This window comes from Neofelis nebulosa, chromosome 3 (assembly GCF_028018385.1).
Source record: "Neofelis nebulosa isolate mNeoNeb1 chromosome 3, mNeoNeb1.pri, whole genome shotgun sequence".
In the NCBI taxonomy this organism is placed as follows: Eukaryota; Metazoa; Chordata; class Mammalia; order Carnivora; family Felidae; genus Neofelis; species Neofelis nebulosa.
Window position 1 is genome coordinate 167977249 of NC_080784.1, and position 20718 is coordinate 167997966.

The 20718-nt window shown below is 37.2% G+C and overlaps 1 protein-coding gene and 1 long non-coding RNA gene across 12 annotated transcripts in view; one reads left to right on the forward strand and one right to left on the reverse strand.

Moving 5' to 3' along the window:
• The window catches only part of LOC131507636 (cytochrome c oxidase subunit 7B2, mitochondrial), a 160990-nt gene extending 141321 nt beyond the window's left edge, over positions 1-19669 (forward strand). For 5 of the 10 annotated variants that reach the window (XM_058722694.1, XM_058722695.1, XM_058722693.1 and 2 more), the window contains 2 exons: positions 12465-12570; positions 19253-19669. In XM_058722694.1, the coding sequence (XP_058578677.1) occupies positions 19312-19551 (240 nt within the window). In that variant the 5' untranslated portion in view covers positions 12465-12570; positions 19253-19311 and the 3' untranslated portion in view covers positions 19552-19669. The remainder of the gene's footprint in view (positions 1-12464; positions 12571-19252) is intronic. The other 5 variants (XM_058722702.1, XM_058722698.1, XM_058722700.1 and 2 more) reach the window with 1 other exon arrangement.
• Positions 12566-15586, reverse strand: LOC131507637 (uncharacterized). Of its 2 annotated transcripts, none has more exons than XR_009259603.1 (3): positions 15248-15586; positions 13801-14022; positions 12566-12923 (listed from the first exon to the last, which is right to left on the reverse strand). It is a non-coding gene; the product is annotated as an uncharacterized LOC131507637 (long non-coding RNA). The 2 variants fall into 2 exon arrangements; XR_009259602.1 differs by having other exon boundaries at positions 15237-15586.
• Positions 19670-20718: the final 1049 nt, after the last annotated feature.

The following is a 20718-nucleotide window of genomic DNA, read 5'->3' on the forward strand; positions in this document are numbered from 1 at the left end:
GTAAAATTTTTGTTTCCAGTGTAGTTAACATACAGTTTCATGTTTACTTTTTAGTGATTCAGCAGTTCCATGTATTATTCAGTGCCCATCAAACTAAAATCCTGTTTCATCCATCTTCCTACCTACTCCACTCTGGTAACCAACCATCTATTTGTTCCCTATAGTTAGGAGTTTGTTTTTTGGTTTCTTACTCTTTTTTATTTTCTTTGTGTTTTTTTTCCAAGTTTTTATTTAAATTACAGTTAGTTAATGTACAGTGTAACATTAGTTTCAGGTGTAATATTTAGTGATTCATCACTTACAACACCCAGTGTTCATCACAACATGTGCCCTCCTTAATACCCATTACCCATTTAACCCATCTGCCTGCTCACCTCCCCTCCAAAAACCCTCAGTGTGTTCTCTACAGTTAAGAGTCTGTTTTATGGTTTGCCTCTCTCTTTTATTTTCCCCTTTATGTTCATCTGTTAACATTTTTTAAATTCCATATATGCATGAAATGATATGGTATTTGTCTTTCTGTCACTGATTTAGTTTGCTTAGCACTATGCCCTCTAGATCCATCTACGTCCTTACAAATGGCAAAATTTCTTTCTTTTTTATGGCTGAATAATATTCTGCTGTATATGTATACCATTTTTCTTTATGCATTCATCTATCAATAGACACTGAGGTTGCTTCTATAATTTGTCTATTGTAAATAATGTTGCAATAAATATAGGGGTGCATGTATCTCTTTGAATTAGTGTTTTTGTATTCTTTGGGTAAATACCAAGTAGGGTAATTGTTGGATTATGGAGTAGTTCTATTTTTAACTTTTTGAGGAACCTCTATACTGTCTTTCATCAAAACTGCACCAGTTTACATTCTCACCAATAGTGCAGAAGGGCTCATTTTTCCCACATCCTCACCAATACCTGTTGTTTCTTGAGTTTTTTACTTTAGCCATTCTGATGACAAGTGTTAGGTGGTGTTTCGTTTTGGTTTTGATTTGCACTTCCTTGTTGAGTGATGCTGAGTAGCTTTTCATTTTTCTGTTGGCCATCTATATGTCTTCTTTGGAGAAATGTCTGTTCATGTCTTCTGCCATTTTTAATTGGATTATTTTGTTTTTTAGTGTTGAGTTGTATAAATTCTTTACATATTTGTTATATTAAGCCTTTATTGGATATGTCATTTGCAGATATCTTCTCCCATTCAGTAGGTTGTCTTTTAGTTTTGTTGGTTGCTTCCTTTTATGTGCTGAAGCTTTTTCTTTTGATGTAGTGCCAAAGTTTATTTTTGCTTTTATTTACCTTGCCTCAGAGACATATCTAGAAAGATGTTGCTATGGCTTATGTGAGAGAAATTACTGCCTGTGCTCTCTTTTAGGACTTTTATGATTTCAGGTCTCACAGTTAGGTCTATAATCTATTTTGAGTTTATTTTTGTATATGGTGTAAGAAAGTGGTCAAATTTCATTTTTTTTTTTGCATGTAGCCGACCAGTTTTCCCAACATCATTTGTTGAAAAGACTGTCTTTTTCCCATTGCATTCTTTCCTCCTCTGTTGAAGATTAATTGACCATATAATTTGGGGTTTATTTTGCACTTTCTATTCTGTTCTGTTGATTTATGTATCTGTTTTTGTGCTAGTATCGTACTGCTTTGATTACTGAAGCTTTGTAATACAACTGGAAGTCTGGAATTGTGATACACCTCCAGTTTTGTTTTTCTTTTTCAAGATCACTTTCGCTATTTGGGGTGATTTGTGGTTCCATACAAATTTTCTTCTGGTTCTGTGAAAATTGCTGTTGGTATTTTGACAGAGATTGCATTAAATGTGTGGATTGTGGGGCAGCTGGGTGGCTCAGTTGCTTGAGCATCTGACTTTTGAGTTCGGTTTAGGTCATGATCTCCAGGTTGTGGGATTGAGCCCCACATCAAGCTCCATGCTGAGTATGGAACCTACTTAAATTCTCTTTCTCTGTCTCTCCCTCAGCCTCTCTATTCTGCTCACTCTTTCTCTCTAAAAAAAATTTAAAAATTAAAAATTAAAAAATAAATGTGTAGATTGCTTTGGGTAGTATAGAGATGTTAACAGTATTTGTTCTTCCAATCCATTAGCATGGGATGTCTTTCCATTTCTTTGTTGTCTCTAATTTCTTTCATCAGTGTTTTATAGTTTTCGGAGTACAGATCTTCCACCTCTTTGGTTAAGTTTATTCCTAGGTATTTTATTATTTTTGGTGTATTTGTAAATGGGATTATTTTCTTAATTTCTTTGCTGCTTCATTATTAGTGTATAGAAATGCAACAGATTTCTGTGTATTGATTTTGTATCCTGCCACCTTACTGAATTCATTTATCAGTTCTGACAGTTTTGTGGTGGAGTCTTAGGGTTTTCTACATATAGTATCATGTCATTTGCAAATAGTGAAAGTTTTCCATGTCCTTTACCAATTTCAATATCTTTTATTTCATTTTTCTTCTTCTTATTTCTTTCTGATTGCTGTGGCTAGGACTTTCAGTACTATGTTCGATAAAAGTGGTGAATATGGACATCCTTATCTTGTTTCTGACCTTAGAGGAAAAGCTTTCCATTTTTCCCCATTGACTGTGATATTAGCTGTGGATTTTTCATATAAGGGCTTTATTATGTTGAGGTGTGTTCCCTGTAAAGCTACTTTGTTGAAGGTTTTTATCATGAATGGATGTTATACTTTGTCAAATGCTTTTTTGCATCTATTAAAATGATCTTACTGTTTTTATCCTTTCTCTTATTGATGCAATGTATCTTGTTGATTGATTTGTGAATATTGAATTGCACTTGCATCCTGGGAATAAATCCCACTTGATGATGGTGAATACTTTTTAATGTATTGTTTCATTCTGTTTGCTAATATTTTTTTGAGGATTTTTTTTTTTTTTTTTTTTTTTTTTTTGCATCTATGTTCATCATATATTGGCCTGTAGTTCTCTTTTTTTGTGGTGTCTTTATCTGGTTTTGGTATCAGGGGTAATGCTGGCCTCAGAATTAATTTGGAAGTTTTCCTTCTATTTTTTGGAAAAGTTTGAGAAGAATGGATATTAACTCTTCTTTCAATATTTGGTAGAATTCCCCTGTGAAACCATATGGTCCTGGACTTTTATTTGTTGGGAGTTTTTGATTACTGATTCAATTTCATTGCTGGTTATCAGTGTGTGCAAATTTTCTATTTCTTAAGCTTCAGTTTTGGTAGATATGATTTTAGGAATTTATCTATTTCTTCTAGGTTGTCCAACTTGTTGGCATATAGTTTTTCATAATATTCTCTTATAATTGTTCATTTTTCTGTGGTGTTTGTTGTTATTTCTCTTATGTTTCTGATTTTATTTTCATCCTCTCTTTCTCTCTCTTTTTTCTTTCTTTCTTTCTTCTTTTTTTTTATGAGTTGGCTATAGGTTTATCAATTTTGTTGATTTCTTTTAAAAAACCAGCTCTTGGGGCACCTTGTTGGCTCATTCAGTAGACCATGAGACTCTTGATCTTGGGGTTGTCAGTTCAAGCTCCACATTGGGTGTGGAGCCTACTTAAAAAAAAAAAAAAGAACCATCTCATGGTTTCATTAATCTATTCTATTCGGTTTTTGTTTGTTTATTTCAATTTATTTATTTCTAATGTATTTGTTATTACTTCCTTCTTTCTGGTTTGGAATTTTGCTTGTTGCTTTTTTTAGCTCCTTTCAGTATAAGGTTAGGTTGTTTATTTGAGATTTTTCTTGCTTTTTGATGTAGGCCTGTATTGATCTAAACTTTCATCTTAGAACTGTTTTGCTTTTTCTCAGAGATTTTGGACCATTGTGTTTTCATTTTAATTTCTGTCCATGAAACTTTTGATTTCTTCTTGATTTCTTGATTGACCCATGCATTGCTTTAGTAGCATGTTATTTAAACTCTTCCCAGATTTCTGTGCTCTTCCCAGATTTTTTCTTGTGTTTGATTTCTAGCTTCATAGAGTTGTGGCCAGAAAAATATGACTTCAGTCTTTTAAAATTTGTTGAGACTTGTTTTGTGGTCAATAAGTGATCTATCCTGGAGAATGTTCCATGTGCACTTAATAAGTGTGTATTCTGCTGTTTTAGGGTGGAATGTTCTGAGTATGTCTTTCAGTTAAATCCATTTGGTACAGTGTATCATTCAAAGCCAATATTTCCTTGTTGATTTTCTGTTTTTAAAGATCTATTGATGTAACTTGGGTGTTAAAGTCCCCTACTATTATTTTGTTACTACCAATTATTTCTTTTATGTTTATGTATTGGTATGCTTCCATGTTGGGTGCGTAAACATTTACAGTTGTTATATCTTCTTGAATTGTCCCCTTTATGATTATAGTGTCCTGCTTTGTATTTCTATACAGTCTTTGGTTTAAAGTCTATTTTGCCTAATACAAGTGTTACCACCCCAGCTTTCTTTTGATATCTATTTGCATGGTAATATTTCTCTATCCCCTCATTTTCATTTTACAGATGTCTTCAGGTCTGAAATGAGTTTCCCATGGGCAGATGGGTCTTTTTTTTTTTTTTTAATATATTTTGTTACTCTGTATCCTTTTATTGGAGCATTTTGCACATAAATGTTAAAAGCCATTTTGGTATCTATACTTATTGTCATTTTGTTACTTGTTTTGTGGTTGTTTTGTAATTTTTATTTGATCCTTTCTTCTCTGGGTCTCTTTCATGGTTTGCAGGCTTTTTTTAGTGATACGTTTGGATTGCTTCTCCTTTATTCTTTGCATATCTACTACTGGTTGTTGATTTGTGGTAACCATTAGGTTTACATTTAATATCTTCCACTTATAGCAGTTTATATTAAGTTGATCGTCACTTAAGTTTGAAGCCATTGTTTATTCTTCCTGTCTCCACATTTTATGTATATGCTGTCATAATTTACATCCTTTTGTTTTGTGACTCCTTTGACTGGTTTTTACAGACATATTCATTTTTACTGCGTTTGTGTTTTCTACTTTTCATACTCTTACTTATGGTCGTCTTTCCTTTCTACTCAAAAAGTCCCCTTAAACATTTCTTGTAAGGCTGGTTTAGTGGTCATGAACCTCTTTAGCTTTTGTTGCCTGAGAAACTCTACCTCTTCTATTCTGAATGATAGCCTTGCTGGATAGAGTATTCTTGGCTGCAGATTTTTTAAAAAAAATTTTTAATGTTTATTTTTGATATATAGAGAGACAGAGCATGAGGGGGGAGGGGCAGAGAGAGAGGGAGACACAGAATCTGAAGCAGGCTCCAGGCTCTGAGCTGTCAACACAGAGCCCGACACAGTGCTTGAACTCACGAACTGCGAGATCATGACCTGAGCTGAAGTAGAACACTTAACCAACTGAGCTATCCAGGTGCCCCCAGATTTTTTTCTGTTAGCACTTTGGATATATCATGCCACTCCCTTCTGGTCTTCAGAGTTCCTGCTGAAAAGTCCACTAATAGCTTTATAGGATTTTCCTTGTATGTAGCTGTGTTCTTTTCTCTTCTTGCTTTTAAAATTATCTCTTTATCACTACTTTCTGCCTTTTAATTACTGTGTCTTGGCTTGGGCCTCATTGGGTTGATATTGTTGGGGGATCTCCATGCCTCCTGGATCTGGTATCTGTTTCCTTCCTCAGATTAGGGCAGGTTTCAGCTGTTATTTCTTCAAATAAATTTTCTGCCTTTTCTCTCTCTTTTTCTTCTGAGATCCTTATAATACGAATGTTATTATGCTTGATGGAGTCGCTGAATTCTGTATGTCTATTCTCATTTTATATCATTTTGTTTCCTCTCACCACTCAGCTTGATTACTTGTCCATCACTGTTTCATTCCTCTGCTTTCTGTAGCCTGCTACTTATTCCATCTCATATAGTTTTAATTTCATTTATTATGTTCTTCATCTCCGATTGGTTCTGTTTTATCTCTTTATTAAGGGTCTTACTGATGTCCTTCACTCTTTTCTCTAGTCCAGTGAGTATATTTATGATCTGTACTTTAAATTCTCTTATTAGGCATATCGCTTATATCCTTTTTGCTTAGGTCTCTTGCTATGGTTTTGTCCTGTTCTTTCATTTGGGACACATTCCTCTGTCTCCTCTTGTTGTCTAACTCTCAGGTATGTCTCCTGTTCCTGAAAGCAATGGCCTTATGAAGAAGAGGTCCCATAGTGCCCTGCAGTGCAGTATGTCCCCTATTACCCAGAACCTGGCATTTCAGGAGGTGTCTCTTAAATGTATGTTGTGTGCCCTGCTGTTGTGTTCTGGCCACTTTTTCCTTTAGTCCAATCATGTGCAGAGGCTTTCTTTGTAGTATTTGTTCCCTGGCTGGAGTGAGGCGTGCAGTTTTAACAAGGTGTTCAGCATTGGTCTGCTTGTGAAATGAGACCTGCAGCTGCAGTTGCAGGTGGAGCTGCATGTGGGCAGTGAACGGCTGGGGGGTAGTGTGCAGTTTTAGCAAGGTGTGCCTCAGGCTTCCACAGGGCCCTGCCACTGCTGCTGCTCCTGCTGCTACAGGCATTAAGACCCCACAAAGCACGCTACTTGCGAGATGCAGTGTCGGCAAGGTTTGTGCTGGTCTTCTGGGGAGGGGGACTGCAGCTCCAGGACCAAGGCACGTATGACTGGAAAGGGCAGATCTGCCAAAACTTGGGGGTCAGGCTTGGTGTGGGCAAATTAGGTAATGAATGTCTGCTGTTGCTGTAGCAGGCAGCGTGTGTTTATGCTCTCTACTGAGGGACTGGTAGAGAAATGGCACCTGCCAGCTCCTTTGTTCCTGAAGGGGTCTTCCTGTGATCCCTGCCTCTATAGGACAGGCCCAGAGATGAGTAAATAGCTTTCCCTCCAGTATGCCCTGGACCTTTTTCAGACTGCTGCTTCTATACTGTGTCTCCCAGGGCTGTTTTGTCATGCTGTTTCTTTAAGGGTGGGGATTCAGTTTCCTATTGCCCTTGGGGCTCTCCCAGAACATAGCCACTGAGTTTTAAAATTCCAGGCTTTAGGTCCCACTGGTTGTAAGAACTCCGTAAATTCAGTCTTTCTTACTTTCAAAGCCCAATGTTTTATGGGGATATGTCTTTGGGATCCCCAGTGTGACCGTCTCTTTCTTGCCCTTCTCCACCCTCGTGGCTCCCTCCCTCCTCTGGACTACTGAGGTCCATTTTTTTCCCCACAGCATCTCCATCCTGCCTACACTCTTAATTGTGGCCTCTTCTCTGCCTTTATTTGTGGAGTTTGTTCTGCCAGTCTTTAGGTGGTTTTCTGGGTTATTTACCAGAAATAATGTTTAAACTACCTAATTTGATGTGAGTGTTGTTGTATCCATGGGACTGGGTGAGCTCAAGGTCCTGTTACTCCATCATCTTTCCAGCCTCCCTTGATCTCTTTATGCTTGGGGCAATATCCTTCCATACATTCTCACACTGAGTACAGTTCACACATTATAAACTGATGTTTTGGCTTAAAGCGGTTGTTGTTGTTATGGGGCTATTTTTTCAGTCAAATAAATGAATGTTTTATATGGGGAATTCCTGGCATTATCTAGCTGCTGGGTGTATGTTTTACCAGTATTTTGGACTTTGCCAGTATTTTGACAGTTACCATTTGCAGGCTGTTAGATTACACGTGACATTTTAGAGGAGTACCTTCATAACCTAGCTTCTGTTCAGTGCTTCATGAAGCATGGCTACTATTTATTTCCCAATATTAATCCCAAAATTTTCTTAGTTATTCTCTGTGGCTCTTTAAATTATAAAGTTATAGAGGATCCTGCAACATCATGAACTCAGAAGAAAATGCAGGAAATGGCTCCACCTTGGATATTATTAATTCTGAACAAAATCAGATTCTGACTATCTTAACTCTGATTATTTTGTGTCTACTCAGTCTTATAAATTGCCTACATTTATTTTTAAGGAAGTCTTCCAAGCTTATCTGCTATTATTTCTTAGTAACATTAAAAGCAAATTTTTATGGTGATTATAATATGAGGTTCAATCAAGATGAAAATGTATTAATAGAATAGGCAAAAAGCCAGAAGTTTTATTTCAATATGATGCTTATGTGCCACTGTTACATGTGCTGCTGTTTTGAGCTTGACATTAAAGAAGACTGTCTTGATTTACATATGTTTTAACTTGAAGGTCTCCATCAAAGGAGAAGTATTTGAAAACTAAATTTTAGCATTGATAGTTGGAGAAAAGGCCTTAGTAAGTGTCTCCGTTCCCATTCTTTGTGTCTGGTTGAGTGTGTTTGAGAACTCAACTCATCCACCATTATTAATCCAGGAAGCTCCTCATGAATTCTCTGGATGAGAAAGGCACCTTTCATTTTTGATGACATAGCATCCTGATCATATCTGTTATAACACTTTTCATATTGAAACCTTATGATTATCTGTCTCTTCCAGTAACTGAGCATTCCTGAAAGAATGGGCCGTTCTTATCCATTTTTGTAACTCCAGTGTTGAGCAGGCTGTAGTCACATAAGAGGAGCTCAGTGTAAGCATGCTTAAGCAATAAAATAATCTCAGTATTATATAGGGTTTCTAGAGGATCTTTTCATTATGCAAAAAAACTTGAGAGGGCAACTTTCAGTTATAGAAATAAATAGAAGAGTATGTATGGGCCCATTCTCACACAGTTGTAATTGCCCATAACACTGACTCCTCTGGGCCTGTGCAGCACATTTATTTGAAGCTTTTGACGCAGAAACAAAATTTTGGAGATAGAACAAACTGTAGAGAAGCTAATTCCTGGTCCCTGTCATTTAATCAATAAATCTCTGGGTTTTTACCTCTGCCCCCAGTGGATCTTTGATTTGATCAAAATTTTCTTCCATTATAGTGGACTTTTTTTCTCTCTCTCATTTTAGTATGCATTCCACCTTCCTCTTTTAACAGCATTCTATTGCTTTTAGGAAGCCATCCATCTTCCATTCTTAGTCAATGTTCTTATTCTAAGGAGGGCAAAGGATTCAGGTCCCTCACCTATTTCTATACTTAGATCTTTGTGCCTTTTTCTCAGAATTAGCTTGCGTTAGAAAAACACATACATGAGTTTGGTTCTCCACCTTTCTTTCAAATAGAATATAAGCCTAAGAAAGGCATAGTTAGAGTTATGTATTTACTATCTGCCCCCCATACTCTTATTTCTACCCATGTTCTTCCTTAACTATGTTTATAATATCAAGTCATGAATGTCCAGTGACCAATTGCTGAAGACATTAAAGGACAATTTAAAGTGATGTCTGTGTCTTTAGATCTTATGATTTGGATTTGACAAATGTGATAAAATACATTATATAAACAAACCCACAATTTCATCATCAGCAATGGTTGTAAGCCATATAAATGGCTTGCGTAATCAAAATTATGGCCTGTTTGTATAGAAATCTTATTTTCCAATTAACAAATATTCAAATGGTTAAATTATACTAATTTAAGAGTGCCATTTTTAGTCTGTGACATTTTAGACTCCATTAGATTAATGAAAGAGAAGCTGAAAGTAACCTCTTTGAAAATAGAATTCTAACTTGGAAGTCTTAGAATTTCAAAACAAGAATCTGTGTTCTGAATTTCTGTTGCATGTGTTTAGATGGGTAACCTCTTTTTTAGTGTCCTTCCCTCAGGAACTTAAAAACTAAAATGAAATATCAGCTCACTAAAGCAGAATCCCTGCCCCAAGGTTTGGCAAAGTGCATCCTGTCTCACTGTTTCTTCTGAGGCATTTACAAGAAAGAAAAAAAATCAGTTTACTAGAGTCAGCCCCTCTGGCCAAAGTCTTTCTCACTTCCAAATAATGGAGCCTAAATGGAAGAACAAAAGAAGAACAAAAGAACAACATCTTGTTAAAAGTTTCAAAATTATATGAAAGTGAAAAGAAAAAAAAAGTATACTAAAAGAACGGGCCTGGAAAAACAACTTGGAGGATTATCATAGTTACTACTTCAGGGCTGTGAAGTGCTCTTCTCATCAAATGGAATTTCTCTGCAAATGCTTCATAAGTTTCCCAGATGATGACAAGAACAAAAGCCTCACTCATAAAGGTTTTATTTACAGATGTATTTGAGCAGAGTTTAGGAGGGCAGGGATAGTCTAAATCGGAAATAAAAAAATCTGGAGATTTCAGAAACATGGAAGAAAGGATTATTTTGCAGCACTAAATGTTCCAATCTGAATTTGGGATTTGATCAAAATTAACCTCTGGAGTAGAACCTTACTGGCCTGATTTCAGGTTAGAAATCAAAGACAGTTTGCATGAAAAATGGAAGCATTCAGTTAAATGCGTCTTTCAGATTTCAAATGTCTTTGATATCTGAAAGTTAAAATTTAAAATTTTATCAGTGACATATCTAGATTTGTCAGTGACATATTTAGATTAAATGCAGGGATGGCTTGTACAGTTACATTTCAGTATTTAAATGAAAGTTTCAGATTATGCGATGAGAGGTTATTGATGTAATTCTGATGGCCACTGTAGAATCATACTATCTTTCTATTCATAGAGCATTTAATGAATAAAGGTAGATGTGGAGAGGAGGGAAATATCTGTACAAATATTAAAACTGCAGAAGTTAGAATCACATAATGAAGGCTAGCGTTAATTACTCCTATGAGTGTTGTTAAGACATCCTGAGCTTAACACACACTCTAAACTCCTTCAGTCATATGTTAAAAGTCCCCACTAAAAAGTGATTTTGTTGTGAAATTTCCTTCTGGAACTATGAAACTATTGGAAATGAGTACAATGATGTAACAGCATCGAGAGCACAGAGGCATTCGTTGGTGTTCCCTGAAGTGTGTTCTGAAAACACTAATACAGAGATATGCTCCGGGGGTTGGGGGGGGGGGGGGTTGGGGAGCATGGCATGTTCTGCTAAATTTGGAGAGTCCCACATGCCATTCCTCTCAGAGAATAGCCGTGTATGTTAGCACAATACAGGTTTAGAAAATACTTGAAAAAAAAGAGTTTCACTTTATTACCTGTGTATTTCCTAAACTTAGATGACTTTGAAGCTCTTTTTAAAAGTAACACCTACTAACATCAAACAGAACTAGTAAAATAGGCACATTTTTTGGGAAATATTGATAAGGTTACTTTATGATTGAAATCAGTGTCAAGCTAGTAAAGCTAAGAGATAAATGATGTATTCCAGTCACTGGAATGGAATATTTTTCTTTTGAAGTTAAAAAATTAATTCCCACACTCTATACATCAAGTTCTGAGATTTCCAGTGGCATGAGATAGCTCCTCAGAGGCTATCATCATTAGGTGCCTGTGCCAAAGAATTGTGTTCTGGCTCTGCAAAGCGGAGGATTAGATACAGAAATATGACTACAGAAAGAAGAGACTGGCATATGGTGAGACCTTAATTGCGTGAACTGTCCAAGTTCAAGTCCTTATCATTACTCATTGAACATTTTCAGTATTCTTCTGTAAGTCCTTCCCCATACTTGTACCAGAGTAATGTCTAAACTGCAAATCTGACCATGTAACCCACACCCCTCATGTCTTTCAGTGACTCCATATCATTTTCTGTATAAAATTTTCAAAGTTTCCAGAATTTATTATAACCATGATATTCTTATTTTCCAAGATTAAGTGGGCAAAATGCTGTGCATTTATCCAGATGTTTTGACTTGCCGTATCCACTGAAATAGCCTCTTCTAGAAGGACCTGACTATACAGCAGTCTATGAACTATGGAATGCAGTTAATATAAAATCTTTTTTTTAATTTATTTATTTAGTTTGAGAGAGAGAGAGCATGCCTGCGCAGAGGAAAGGGGCAGAGAAAGAAGGAGAGGGAGAGAATCCCAAGCAGGCTCCACATTGTTAGCGTGGAACCCGATGTGGGGCTCGAATTTATCAACCATAAGATCATGACCTGAGCTGAAGTCAGACACTTAACCGACTCAGCCACCCAGGCATGCCAGTATAAAATATTTTGAGAGTAACCACAGAAGCCCTTTAACACTTAATATATTACCTAAAATAATAAGGTCACCTATTTCTAGTCTTTGAAATGGATTGAAATGTAAAATTAACATGGACACGTGGACATCCACTTTGAGGAAATTTGCTGGGCCTACCAAAGTTTGATAGAAAACAAAATAAGAATTCTTGCACAATCATGCCACTGACTCGAGGTGTGGCATGGAGAAAAGCCCTCAGTCTCTCTGTTACTGTTGTATTCTCTTACATATAGCTGTCAGAAAGGGTGGAGATGAGTATAATTGAAAGCACTTTGTGATTAAAAAAGTATATATTGGGTACTTAATGGGTGAATCACATTAATGTGATCAGGTCCATAAAAGAAACTGTCTGAATGAGCACTATGACTATTCTCAGGATGGACTTTATTGAATACTTCTAGCATTCTAAATAGGCTAGAATTGGTCTGTTTATTTAGATTTTGACTGTGAGTAGAATTTGAAGGAGACTACATACTTTATATCCCTTCCTTTTTCAGGCAACATTTGCCATTTGAGGACATGAACTCGCAAGTTGTCCACTCTGTTACTTTTCCCTCCTGACATAACCGCCCAGTACTGTGATCCGCCTTTTTATTTGTTCAGGTAACATCCATTTAGGTAACTTTTTAGGCTTAGCGAAGTGACATAAAACACAGCCTTAAGCAAATGGTTGTACCGGCCATCAATTCAGTGACTCAGGAGATGATGCCATTACATATGAAATAGAACCGTTGTTCGGCATTTCTACCAGCAGCATCGCTGCTTGCAGGGCTTCCATACTTCTTAAGGAGTCGTGATGGGAGATGCTTTGCACTGTGTACCCTTAATCCTTCCCTGAGCAGCATAGTCTTCTGAGAAATACATCTATGAACAGAAGGCACCGCAGGTTATGTGCATTTTCATTTCAAGAAGATTGCCTTTTTTATCGTTTCTTATCGTGTGTCAATATTCTGAAGCTGTAAAAAAGAGTAAAAATAAAAGCAGGTGGAAATGAAGGAGTTACAATTGAGTAATGTCGTCTAGGAGCATCAGCTTTGAAAATACCATTCACTATACAGCATTACTAGTACTTTTCATGTTTTTAAATGCTGCCAAATGTCTCTGTTGACTAACTTATTCCCAAGGGCTCCCTATCAGTGAGGTCACTTAGGTGCTGCTTTTTAAATTACCATGGTGGTGATTCAATTACTACTGTACTCCTCCAGTGGCCTAAAAGAATAAATGGTCTTCCTAAAATGTTTTTCTCTTTGGAAAGGTCTAGTGTGTTAGGGCTGGATAGGACCTTAGAGATCATCTGATTCAGTGTTCCATAAACTTGTCTGATGACAAGACTTCTGAGAACTTGCTTAAAAAAATATAGATTCTCCGGCTATTCCCCTGTATGCTCTGTTAGTCTAGGAATGTACATTTTGTAACAAAGATTCCAGATGACTCTTAGTATTAGGCAGGTTTGGGAAAAGCCAAATTAGTCCCACTTTTTTCTTTTATTTTATAGACGAGCAAGCAGATGCCCACATAGACTAAGTGATTCATCTAAGTTGTATACTGCACAACATTTTAAAAATTGAGATTAGTTTGAGAAAAAATGTTGGTAGTCAACCTTTATGCAGGCCATGGCAGGGAATGGGAGTATGTTTTTTCTTAGAATTTAAGCTTCTGTATTGAATAGAACAGTGCCATGTAGAAGATTATGGGAGAAGTGATAGGAGACACTTTGTTCTGAACACGACAGTGGTTCTTAACTGGTGATGATTTTACTCTCTAAGTGACATTCGTCAATGTCAGGAGATATATTTGTGGTGTCACGAATGAGGGGAGGAAGATACTACTTACCGGTATGTTGTATACAGAGGCAAGGATGCTACTAAACACGCTGCAGTGCAAGAGTATCTTCCCCAACAAGGAAGAATTACTTGGCCCAAAATGGCAATAGTGCCCAAGTTGGGAAACCTTGGTGTTCACTCAGTCCCATCTTGAGCGCCATCTCTCTGTGAGATACTTACTAGTAATATTTAGGCACATTTGAGAAATAGGACACAGTTTCTCATTTTCTTCCTAAAGTTAGATAGAAAACCTTAATATCAAAACTAAGCAGGACATTTATTGGTCTGTGTTATGCTTCCACCTAGACTGGATGAAGTTGATATTTTTTCCTCAAAACTATACAGTAAATCCTCTTAGGAGCCTCCCTCCTTCTACTCAGGTATCTCGACCTCCCTGTTCCTAGAGTACCTCAAGTATGTCTGATTTGACCTTGCTGCATTCTGTACCTAGATCACTCACACTCTAATTCTTTGGGGTCAGCTACAAGCTACAGTGTCAATGTCTGCTGATTTTTAACAGAAATAGAATTGGGGGCCAAAATCTTAAACCAGAGGCTAAGTGAAGGAACTTACTCAGTTTACTTAGAATAACTTATTTTCCACATCAGACTGGTTGTTTTCCCAGTATTTCTCAATTCTAGTTTCTTTCCATCTCTGTTATCAGTACTTAATTCAGATCCTCATCATCATTTTCATGAGCCATTGAAATAAACACTTAACTTTGAAATAACCTGTTACCTTTTCTGCCGCTTTTCCCATCTTCATACCCATTCTCCACCTCACAGTTATCTTTGTAAAGTGCTTCCCTTCCCCCAGATTTCCCCCCTCTTACAGGTGGTTTCTCCTCACCTATGAGAATGTTTCTCAAACTTGGATTATATATGGAATCTTTTTAAAGGGGAAACAAATTCTTTCATATTACTTGTACCCTCTTCAATTATTTTATTTTAAAATCACTTATACATGTATAAACATAAAACCAAATTTATCCTCTTTGATACAGCTATGAAACCAAAATATTTTCAAATTAAAAATGAACCAAACCATACAATAAAGAAAATTCAAAATTACAATATTATTTCAGTATGACCATTAATTAATATTGTCCAGAATCTGTAGCGGTGCTTGCTGTGGCCATAGTTCTTTTATTTTCAGATGACTGTACCATATAGTGAGCTGTGGCATAGCTTGCTTTGTCTAATTCTTCATTTTTTCCCTGGTGTGAACACATACTTAAATATAAAAGCTGCCTCCATTCTTTTCACATTAGCCCAGGATAAACAAATGTAAACGGTACAAGCAAATTTGCAGAGCAAAGATAAACACAGGAACCAAAAATTGATAAGCCACATCATCTAGGTCTCATATACTATTGTCTTACATTTCTTTAAATTATGAAAGTAAAAATACAGAACACAGAACTAAGAATTGTCATTGTTAACTCACAGTTAACTCACAGTGTGAGGTTGCACGCTGTTTTCTCAACCGTGAGAAACACTGATCTATAGAATTGAGTCCACCTGTCATAGCCGGGCATATAAAGTCCTCATTGTAGTGCTGTTCTTTCCTCAGCCCTCCAGGCTCATCTGCGGGCATTTACTTCACTTACTACCTGGTGTTACTGAGCTCACCAGATTGCCCTGTCTGCATACTATTTCGCTCCTCTCTGCTTTTACTTTTGCTAATGTATCTACACCCCACACTCTAGCTTTGTTTTTTATATCTTTTTTCTTAAGTTTATTTATTTATTTTGAGAGTGAGAGAGCAAGAGAGTGTGCCAGAGCAGGGGAGGGGCAGAAAGATAGGGACAGAGAGGATCCCCAGCAGGCTCCATGCTGTCGCGCACAGCCTGATGCGGGGCCTGATCTCACAAACCTGGTGAGGTCATGACCTGAGCCTGAAACCGAGAGTTGGACACTTACCTGACTGAGTCACCCAGGCGCCCCTGTTTTTTATGTATTCATCATTCTTCAAGATCTAGCCTAGGTGTCATTTCCTCTAAACCCGTTTCTAGAACTCCAGGTTGAAATGTAATTCCTCCTGTGGACCAAGGACATTCTGTGTTCATCTCTAGCCTGTCTCTCCCTTGTGACAGTGACTGTTCATTCCCTCACTCTCCTATAAGCTTCTTGAGAGTAGGCATGGTACCCTGGCACCCAGCCCAAATCCTGACACACTGATAGTCACTCAGTAAATATAGTAAAGGGAAGCGAACCATTTTCAACTAAAGGGTCATCTCTAGTAACCACATTGGGGTTTTTTGTTTGTTTGTTTCCAATATTCAGAATTGGATATACTTTAAGAAAACATGATAGTTGAAAAACGTACCAGATTTAGAATCAGAGGACTTGAATTCATGTCTTGAATTAGTTTGTTCTCATGTATAAAATGGAGCTAAATATCACCATTGCAGCACTGTTTTTACAAATGTGCAAAATTCTGGGACAATGTCTGGCAAACAGGCATATATCCATTAAATATTGGTTTCCTTACTATATTACTGCTTTGCTTCTTTTTATGGCCTTTAGTGATTTGAAATTATTTTTGTTACCACTGAAGCTTCAAATATATATACTGCCTTATTGCACTTAGATTGAAGTCTAGTATTAGTTATTTTTCCTAAACTGAGTTTCAGCATTGCTGTATAAAATAGATGACACGATCAGTTTTTCCTTTTTATCCTCATAGAATACTTCATTCTCTTTAACTATTTATATTTATTCGGAATGTATTTTTCTTTTATTGCCACAGGCATGAGAGAACCTCTGCTTTGTTCTTATTACCTAGAGAAATCTGTCTTCTTCCATCTCTTTGTAGTCTGTTTTCATCAGAAAGCATCTACTTTGAGAAGTATTTTCTTTACCTGCGTTACATTATTGAATTTCTTTTTTTTTTTATGATTTCATATGGATATTAGACCCTATAGCTTCAATTCTTTGGTAATAGGCTTAGGACTCTTGATAACATGAAATTTATCATAAAAATAAGTTATGTAGAGTTGAACAATATGGAAAATTTTTCTAATCCATGGGTTCGCAGCTCTTAACATGCATTTTTTAAGCAAAGAATAGATAAACGTAGATATGAAAGCAACCGAGACAGATGCCGCTGATGCTGACAAGGAAAAACAAAAAAGGAATGAAAGACTGCAGTTTGTTTATTACAGTATGAAATGCCAACTACAAACTACAGGAGTTCCTAAAAGGAAATCTTAACAGTGGATACTTACTAGTACAAGAAAATTCAGGCTAAATGGAAAAGAAAAGCTTCACAGATATGGGAATAACCAAAGGATGAACTAAACTACAAAGGGATGTGATCAGTGTCACTAGCGACAAAGTGTCTGAGTTTCAACTTAATATCTTGAAGATAGGAATAATGAAATCAGTTTGTCATAAACTAGCAGGAATACATGAATGACCTACAAGAAATCCGTTATTGCAATTGTTCTCTGGTTTTGTGCCATCCTATGTGGCACAAGTATTTTTGTATTGAATTAAGGCTGCACCTGTCATACCCTGACCCTTTTCACCTTCAGCCTACTTTCTGAATTCAATTCAAATTAAAACTTTAGTGCCTTTTGGTGGAGAGATTCGTGACTAACAGGAAAAGAAAAAAAAAAAAAAACTGAGTATTTGGGACCTCAGAAGAAAGGCATTTGGTTCTCTTTTTGTCCCCTTCATCACAGTCATGAAGTACCACTTTACCATCTGGTAGGAAATAAAAGAGAACCTTAGGGTCTTGTTTTCTAAGTTGGGAATCAAGTCATTTGAGTTGGCAAATCTCAGTGAATAGTTACAAGTTTACAAGTACTGACCTCAGGCATTTTTGTGTCCATGTTGCCTGCATTTGGACCACAGTTAACATACGTCATTGCTAGAGATGGAGCACTGTTTGACAGCTTGCACAAAGAAGAGAAATCGACAGAACTCCACGTTTCTGCTTCCAGATCTCTTGTTCAATATAGCTATCTGTTTAAAAAGTAAAATTATTAGGGCTATTATGACATGTTCATCTGATTTCATGATTTTTTGACTTGTGCAGGGCAGGAGTTACAGGTAGAGAAGGGGGAGATGAGGAAGGGGGTTAAAAGGGGAGGAAAAGGAGCAGCATGAGGAAGAGGTATGACATACTCTGTGAATGCCTTGTAATTCTGACTGAAACCTGAGTTTGGGTATCACTGGACTAGTGGGACATGTTGTGAATTGTCATTTTGTCAGTCATGCTGATTAGTTTGGAGTCTTTCTAGGGAGCAAGTCATTAGCTGTTTGTGAAGAATAGAGAAGATAACACTGTGTGCTTACTTCTGTTGTTGTTAGGGATTATCACATGTAATATTCATGTTACCGAACCCAAGTTCAGCTGCCCATCACCTGGAAGATCACCACTCAAGAGACAAGTTTTGTTTGGAAAGGAATTTGAACTTTATTCAGGAAGCCAGCAACCTAAGGAGAAGGTAGACTCTTGTCCAAAAGCCAACTCAAAGGTTTCTGCCTGGCCCGAGGGTGTTTAAAGACGTTTAGGGTAGTTAATCAGCAAAGGGAGTGCAGTGGCCTGCAACATTTCTTGATTACATGCAGACTCGATGATGCCAGCTATAAAAGTTATCTCGGTGAGAGAGTGTTGTGCAAGGGGGTCCAATTCTTATTTCATGATGTGCCAGAGTACTCTGTTCTTTCTGCAAAGGAGGTCGAGGTCTACAGATGCACAAAGCGAGGTGGGTAAAGTCATTTGTGTGATTTAAAAGAGAAAAACATTTTGCTAAAGAACTGCTGGGTGGCTCAGTCGGTTAAGCGTCCGACTTCGGCTCAGGTCACGATCTCGCGGTCCGTGAGTTCGAGCCCCGCGTCGGGCTCTGGGCTGATGGCTCAGAGCCTGGAGCCTGCTTCCAATTCTGTGTCTCCCTCTCTCTCTGCCGCTCCCCCGTTCATGCTCTGTCTCTCTCTGTCTCAAAAATAAATAAAACGTTAAAAAAAAATTAAAAAAAAAAAAAGAACTTCTGGGCTAATCAGAAGGCTGAGGCAGCTTCAGACAGACTTGTTGTTTTCTATGGCCTAGGAAAATTCTGTTCCTTCACTCTTTAAGGCCATTGGTCTGCAAATCTCAAAGAAAGTGAATTAGTTATGTTATAGACCAAGGACCCTGAGGTCAGCAGGTAAGGAGTGTGTTAACTTGAAGCAGGTTAACCTTTAAGACCAGCCAGAGTGCTGTTCCACTTACAGCACCCTTTGGAGCTAGACATTATTGTCTCCATTTGCCATTGAAGAGATTAAAGCAATGAGAGGTTGAGGAACTGCCCAGGTTCATACAGCTAATCTGTAGTAGAGCTGAGACTCAAATCCAGACATCATGTTATCAAAGCTACATGACTGGTCACTCCGTAAGGAGTAGTGGGAGTAAAATATTCGGAGGGAGGAACTGAATGTAGATCAGATGTCATTGCTCATCTTTTGTTTTCCCAGGTCTCTTTGCAAGGAAGTAGACCAGCAGCTACAATCAGCTGCAGTCCTATCATGCCTCCATGATGTTTTCCTTGACCAGAAATGCACTAAGAAGGTTCAAGATTCGAAGCATTCAACAAATTAGACAAAGCCATGAAAAACACTCACCAGATTTTCATGACAAATATGGTAATATTGTGCTGGCCAGTGGAAGCGCTTTCTGTGTTGTTGCATGGGTGTTTACAGCCACACAGATTGGAATAGAATGGAACCTGTCTCCTGTTGGCAGAGTCACCCCGGAAGAGTGGAATGATAAATAACCATCCAAGTTGCTGTAATACAAAATTGTTCCCAAGTCGACTTGTTGTTTAAGCACTCTGCTTCTCATTAAAATATAGCATAATTAAAGAAATAAAATACATTTGAAACCTTTAAAAAGTCATTGAAAATCATCATTATAGTGCCTAGAAGCAGTCGGTATGGATTATAGGAGGTTATGAATAATAAATATTTGAAAGTGGAATTAATAAAGCCTATATTCTTCTGGCTTAATGATTTACACTAGGTATCCTTCAGTGGATATATGCACATATGTATCTTACAAATTAGTTTAATTATTTGGCAAATTCTATTGAATCTTTCTTGAAAACATATTCATAATCTGACCATTTTTCACATCCTTCATCTTTCCCACCATGATCTGAACCGCCATACTCTCACTGGGGTTATTAGAAAAACTTTCTAGCCAGTCTCATAGCTTCTACACATGATGGCCCCTGCCAAACCTGCACCTTCTACCCCACCACACGCAATATTTTTAACACAGCAGACAGAATGATCATTCTAAAACATTAGTGATATCATTCCTCTTTTCAAAACCCAGTGACTCCCTATTTCACTCCGGAGTTAAAGCAAAAGTCTTCTGAAGGATACACAGACCCCTTGGATGCTGCACTGGTCAGTTTTACCCCTGCATCAGGACTTTTCCATTTGCTCTTTTCTCTGCTTGGAATGTACTTCCTGCGGATCTTCTATGACTCATTTCATCATACTTTCCAGGGTTTCATTCCTATGTCGTCTTTTCACAGGAGACCTCTGACTACCCTTTTTAAAGTTGCAACCTTTTTAAAATTGCAACTTAGATTGGTCTTTGTCCTGTTTCCTTGCTTTATCTTTCTCCATAGCAATTACCATCATCTGACGTAAGATATATTTTGTTTACTGTCTTTGTGCAAAACTCCATAAAAGCATAGTTTGGAAACTGGGTTTTTCATGACTTCATCCCTATAACAGGGCCTGATAGATTAGACATTCAGTAATTATTGGTTGAATTTATGAATATTAGCCTGAAAACAATGAATTTGTTTACTGCTCTGGGTTTGCAATGATTATTGGAGGGTGTATTGGTTATCTATTGCTATTTTATAAATTATCCTAAAACTCAGTGACTTAAAACAACGAACATTTATTATCTCATAGTTTCTGTG